The sequence below is a fragment of the Lipotes vexillifer genome, unplaced genomic scaffold, assembly GCF_000442215.2.
Source record: "Lipotes vexillifer unplaced genomic scaffold, Lipotes_vexillifer_v1.1 scaffold412, whole genome shotgun sequence".
In the NCBI taxonomy this organism is placed as follows: domain Eukaryota; kingdom Metazoa; phylum Chordata; class Mammalia; order Artiodactyla; family Lipotidae; genus Lipotes; species Lipotes vexillifer.
Genome location: NW_006798464.1, coordinates 1,494,281 through 1,500,356, shown reverse-complemented (window position 1 = coordinate 1,500,356; position 6,076 = coordinate 1,494,281). Strand labels below are relative to the sequence as shown.

Genomic DNA, 6,076 nt, shown 5'->3' with positions numbered 1-6,076 from the left:
CCTGCTGAGTGGGAGATGCTGGGGGCCGGGGGTGTGGGGCTCTTCAGAGCCCCGGACTTCGTGCCTATTAGGGCCCTGAGCTCTCCTTTCCCTTGTGTCGTTGACCTCCATGGCTCTGGTGCCGGGCACAATCCACATCTGTCCCTTAATAGTTGTTTCAGGAAGTGTTTGGGTAGCTTGCTGGGAGGCCTCAGAGAGATGAGAGGGTGGGAGCGGGAGTATCATTGTCAAGCCTGGGGAGAGAATGGCGGGGAAAGGTGAGGGCAGCACAGTCAGGGCCTCAGAGCCTCATGGTTTGGGCCTTATGTTCCCGGGCACATCTTGGACACTGATGGGCTTGTCCCTACAGGCTCTGCTCCCGCTGGCCCTGGAAGGCACTGACGTGGGGCAGACGAAGGCAGCCCAGGCTCTTGCCAAGCTCACCATCACCTCCAACCCAGAGATGACTTTTCCCGGTGAGCGGGTGCGTGTCTTTCTGCCCCAGCGCTGGCCTGTCCTCCACCCCCTCACAGGGCCCTGATGGTCTTTGACCCGAGCTGCGGCTCCTCCTTGGGGAAGTGTCAGCTTTGCTGAGCCCTGGGGGTGGGAAGGGCAGCCTTCTTTTTGGGGCTGGACTCCCTCCCATCTGCAGGGCCGGTGGGGTTGGGGGAGCTGGGGCGCGTAGCCCTGACAGGTGGGTGCGTATTGCAGATCTACGAGGTGGTCCGGCCCCTCGTCTCTCTCCTGCACCTCAACTGCTCCGGCCTGCAGAACTTTGAGGCACTCATGGCTCTAACAAACCTGGCAGGGATCAGCGAGAAGCTCCGGTAAGGTCCCTTGGGATGTGGGGCCTGGGCAGGGTATCATGGTTTGGACCATCCCCAGGAAAGCGCTTTACAGCGTGGAAAGCACTCCCCAGTCACTCACTTATTTGCTCCTCATGGTGACTCCTCTGCATCTTACAGCGGAGGAGACAGGCCGAGAGGCGTGACTTGTGCAGTGTCCCGTGAGATAGCAAGGGACTGGGCGATGACAGCGCAGGCCCCGGAGGCTGCCTGGGTTCAAATCCTGGGTTCACTGTTTATTAGTGTATAACCTCACAAGTAACTTAACCCCTCTGTGCCTCAGTTTCCCTCTCTGTGAAATAGGATGGCTACAGTACCTAGCTCGTGGAGGAGCAGCGAGGAGGACTAAATGAGAAAATACATGTAAAAGCATTTACTACATAGGTGCCTGGCTTCTGGCAGTGTGCCCAAGCAGTACAGATTAGCTATTACTGCTGATTGTGACCTTGGGCCACTCAGTCTCCTCTTTCGCAAAATAGTAATAATGATAATCACACCTGCACCTTCACTGTAGGGCTGTAGCGAGGATTAAGTAAGGTAGTCCGAGTGCTGGGTCAGGGTGAGGGCTCGAATGTTAGGTGTTAGCATTGCCATCATCACCACCTGGGTCTCCTAACTCCTACTTTAGAGCATTTCCCAAGGTCCTGTGCTATTTCCTAGGCCCAGTTAGAAGGCTGGAAACCACTGCCTGGTGGTTTCATCCCTGGTGCAGGAGGGTCTTTGGATATTGCCCAAGGAAATCCTTGGCCCCGGGTTTGATGGTGTGGGGAAACAGGGGTGGGGGTGATGGATGCCAACGCTCTGGTGATGCCGACCCTCCACCCTTGGCCCCACAGGCAGAAGATCCTGAAGGAAAGGGCTGTGCCCATGATTGAGGGCTACATGTTTGAGGAGCACGAGATGATCCGCCGGGCAGCCACCGAGTGCATGTGTAACTTGGCCATGAGCACGGAGGTGAGGGTTGGTCCCGGAGGCGGTCATGGCGGGCAGGCACGCAGAAGTACCTGTCCCTGGCTGGGCTTTGCCCCAGCTAACCTGGTGCGCTCCCCGCTTCCGGCCACAGGTGCAGGATCTCTTTGAAGCCACGGGCAGTGACCGGCTGAAGCTGCTGGTGCTGTACAGTGGAGAGGACGACGAGCTGCTGCGGCGGGCAGCTGCTGGGGGCCTGGCCATGCTCACCTCCACGCGGCCCTCGCTCTGCAGCCGCATCCCCCAAGTGGTCAGTGCCCCTTCTTGGTGGGGCAGGGGAGGTGGGCCCGGAACCCCCAGCCAGGGTGTGTGAGTGAGTGCGCTGCCAGGGTTCCCTGATGCTCGGTGGTCACGCTGCCCTGTTTCCTGCAGACCACACACTGGCTGGAGATCCTGCAGGCCCTGCTTCTGAGCCCCAACCAGGAGCTACAGCACCGGGGCGCTGTGGTGGTGTTGAACATGGTGGAGGCCTCGAGCGAGATTGCCAGCACCCTGATGGAGAGCGAGATGCTGGAGATCCTGTCAGTGCTAGCTAAGGGCAAGGAGAGCCCAGTCATGAGGGCTGCCGCCGCTTGTCTGGGGAAAGCAGTGGAATATGGGCTTATCAGACCCAGCCAGGATGGAAAGTGAGGACCTGCCTCTCACACACGCTACCTATCGCAGCACAGGGAGCGAGGACAGACATGGCCTTGGCTGGTGGGTGCTGGGGTGTCTCCTGCCCAGCTGCCCTTTGATGTCCTCTGTTCTGAGTCAGGGGCCACGTTCACAGCCCTGCTTTGCCAGCACTGCCTCCTGCCTCACGCAGCAGGGAACTTTTCCTGTACTACTTAGACAGCTGGGAACAGGGAAGGTGCGTCCTAACTCAGCCTGTGGATTCCCTGTACTGGGAAGGACCCAGCTGTGAGCCTGACCAGCTGTGAGCCTCACCTGAGCCTGCTGGCAGGACCACCCCTCGTCCTCTAATAAAAGTGTGTGAAACTCAAATATGTGCCCAGTCAGTGGGCAGGGAGGGCTGGCTGTGGGCCAGAGTGTGGAGCAGGAGCTGGGTATGGCTGAGTGTGTGGGGGTAGCTTTTCAGCAGCACAGCCACCTCTGTGGAAGGAATCCAATGAATTCCCACCCCAGGGCCCGCTGAATTGCCTTTTAATCCTTGTGGAGGGCCAAAGGGTAAATGTAAGCAAATCAATAAAGTATCCAGTCGCATGGAAACACGTGCATTAGGCTTTTCAATACTTCTGCCTTTATTTATTTATGGCTGCTTTGGGGTCTTCCTTGCTGTGTAGGCTTTCTCTAGTTGCAGTGAACGGGGGCTAACGGGGGCTACTCTTTGTTGCGGTGCGCGGGCTTCTCATTGCGGTGGCTTTTCTTGTGGCGGAGCACAGGCTCCAGGCACGCGGGCTCAGTAGTTGTGACTCGGGGGCTCTAGAGCGCAGGCTCAGTAGTTGTGGCGCACGGGCTTAGGTGCTCCGCCGCATGTGGGATCTTTCTGGACCAGGGCTTGAACCCGTGTTCCCTGCATTGGCAGGTGGATTCTTTAACCACTGTGCCACCAGGGAGAGTTTTCAGTGACCTCCAGTCAGGCAGAGCTCGGGATATGGCGGTGGGAAAGCCCTGAGGGAAGCTCCAGTAGCTGAGCGGGGTTGGAGCTAAGCTTGGACCGCTGCGGGCATCCCCACCTGCCTGGGCGGGTGGTCCCTGAGAGCCTGCTTCCGCTCTCTGCAGAGCGGACTAAGCCCAGCTTGACTCTCATTGGCTTAACGGAGGTAAGTGACAGATCCCGAGCCAATGGAAGGTAAAAACTGCCCAGCACCCGCCTAATTCGGGTGCTGCTTCTAGGGCCTCAGACCCGCGCGTGTCCAGTAGCTAGCTGCCGCCATCCCCGACAGAGGACTGACGGGCGGCGCCCGTCACTGGGGTCGCTTGTCGCCAACCCCTTAGTTCTTTCTGATCGTCCCCCAAGTGCTTCTAATACTGACTCCGCGGCCCCGCGCGTGCCTGCGGAGGACGGGACCATCTGGCCCAACGAGCCCACGCCCACCGAAGGTTTCGTCCACTCCCCGCCGGAGGCCGCAGCGGCCTAGCGTAGGCCTTGGGACCGGTTTGATCGAGCTAGGACTGGACAGGCCGCGGCGGGGATCGCCGGAACCGAGGTGAGCTCGTCCCAAGGCTGTCCTCCCCGCGCGGTGACATCACCCCTCTATCTGGTGATTGGCCCCGGGAGGCGGCGGCAGCCAATGGGCGCCTCGCTCCGGGCGCGGCTCTTCAAACCTTTCTTTCCTGCGGCTGCCAGCCGGGTCCTGGGCTGGGTGGGTGACTCGTTCCTGGGTGGCCGCCCTGCGCCCCGGCCTTGCCTCCTCCTTCAAGACTGCCCATCGGAAGGAGCTGCCTGAGGGGGTGGAGGGCACAGGGTCAAGATTAAAGTCAGAGGCTTCCTAGGACGGGGATTTGACCCGGAAGGGGTAGGAGCCCAGGTCCGGGTCAAGGAGAGACCCAGGACATGACTTCACAGGCTTGAAAATGCCAATGAAATTCTGATCAAGCCGAACATGCTGTACGGAAAAAGTGGCCTTACCGTGCCACTCGACTGTGCGTTTGTCTCCCCATTTATGCGTGAGCTCCTTGGAAGTAGACATCGGTCCTTCTCAACTTAGACTAAGGGATCAATAAATGCATGTGGAACGAATAAATGACTAGATAAGGTCCAGTTGAAATTGTGTTTATATAGGTCCCTGAAAATCCAGTGGTCATTTTTATCAATTCTAAGTACTGGACTTAATAAGCTGATACCGTGTGCTTACCATGGTAGGTGCCAACACTTGAGCCCTTTATTTGCATCTGTTCCAAATAATTCTACAAGGTAGGTACAAACATCACCTCCCCTACTCCCCAGCTTTGTGAAACTGAAGAAATTGAATTGGACTGAGAGAGCTTAAGTAAATTGGCTGAGGACACAGGCACTGGTAGCTGCAGAGGCAAACATGTGAACCCTGGAACTGGTCCTATCCCGTACAGGGCATTGTCTCTCAAATGCTCTGCCTTCCACTGGTGGGAAGAGCACTGTATGTGGAAATGATAAGCCTTGAGTTCAGCCTTCTGCCCCTCTCGGTCCTAAGCTATGTGATTGTGTAAGGGTTACTTTCTCTGGGAGTCTCCGCTGTCAAATGGGGGCAATTCTAGTTCCCAAGATTACAGGGGATAATGTGCCTGGCATTGGGAATTTGGAGGGGGAGGGACTCAGATCCTCGTCCAACGCCTAAGAGAGAAGCCATTTAAATACCTCGTGCCCAATCTGTGGGACAGCGAACTTGCTTGAGTCAAAAGGGAAGGCAGGAAAAGTGCCCCACTCTAGACAGCTCAGAATCTTCCTAAATCTGGCAGGACTTTAGCCAAGCCTCCCGCTCAGCGAATGTTGGTGGAACGCACATCGTCTGCCTCTGTGGTTAGGAGGATGGCATTTCCCCCATTTCACAGGTGAGGCAGCTTCAGTGTACCGCAGGGGCTCATCTGGAAAATCTCTTCGAGTTCTAGCCTTAACCCTTCGTCCCGCCGGCCGCCCCAGCCAGGTCGCAGCCAGCAGAGGGCGCTGCCGGGCATGGCCGAGGAACGTCGCGGGACCTGGTTCGGCTTCGGTTTCTGCGGCTTCGGGCAGGCGCTGGGCTCGGGGCGCGGGCGCCAGGTACACAGCCCCGAGCCTCTGAGGGCGCCAGGCGCGGGCCTCGATGTCTGCCGCGTGAGCGCGAGCTGGAGCTACACCGCCTTCGTGACCCGTGAGCTTCTCCTTCCGGCCCCATCCCCATCCCAGCCCCGGGTGCGTGTCCCGCCCCCTCCCCAGCCAGCTCTCCGCCCCCCGCAGGTGGAGGAGGCCGGGTGGAGTTGTCTGGCTTCGCGGTCGGAGCGGCGGGCGGCTGCAGGGACGCGTGGGCGTCGGAGGAGCTCCTGGTGGTGCTGCGCGCGGGGACGGGACCCGGGGCCGGGACGGAGCTGCAGGCCTGGGCGCCCGGTTCGGCGCTGCGCGGGGAGCCCCTCTGGGCCCAGACCGTGCCGGAGGCCGAGCGGGAAGACGGACCGGGCGGCGATGAGACCCAGTCTGGGCCGCTGCCGCTGCTGCCCTGCGCTCGCGCCTACGTGAGCCCGCGGCCGCCCTTCTACCGGCCTCTGGCCCCGACACTGCGGGCGCGCCGGCTGGAGCTGGGCGCTGAGCACGCGTTGCTGCTGGACGCGGCGGGCCAGGGGTTCTCCTGGGGCGGGGGCAGGGGAGGGGGGCCGGGTGGGGGTTTTGGGGG

At 59.7% G+C, this 6,076-nt stretch overlaps 2 protein-coding genes across 3 annotated transcripts in view; both read left to right on the top strand.

Moving 5' to 3' along the window:
• UNC45A (unc-45 myosin chaperone A) overlaps nucleotides 1-2,774 on the top strand; it is a 13,475-nt gene extending 10,701 nt beyond the window's left edge. For both annotated transcript variants that reach the window (XM_007470544.1, XM_007470543.1), the window contains exons 16-20: nucleotides 350-463; nucleotides 691-806; nucleotides 1,661-1,778; nucleotides 1,888-2,043; nucleotides 2,166-2,774. In XM_007470544.1, coding sequence (XP_007470606.1) covers nucleotides 350-463; nucleotides 691-806; nucleotides 1,661-1,778; nucleotides 1,888-2,043; nucleotides 2,166-2,423 — 762 coding nt within the window. In that variant the 3' untranslated portion in view covers nucleotides 2,424-2,774. The remainder of the gene's footprint in view (nucleotides 1-349; nucleotides 464-690; nucleotides 807-1,660; nucleotides 1,779-1,887; nucleotides 2,044-2,165) is intronic.
• Nucleotides 2,775-5,385: 2,611 nt separating this feature from the next.
• Nucleotides 5,386-6,076, top strand: part of RCCD1 (RCC1 domain containing 1) — a 5,480-nt gene continuing 4,789 nt past the window's right edge. Inside the window, exons 1-2 of the mRNA XM_007470542.1 lie at nucleotides 5,386-5,560; nucleotides 5,647-6,055. Coding sequence (XP_007470604.1) covers nucleotides 5,386-5,560; nucleotides 5,647-6,055 — 584 coding nt within the window. The remainder of the gene's footprint in view (nucleotides 5,561-5,646; nucleotides 6,056-6,076) is intronic.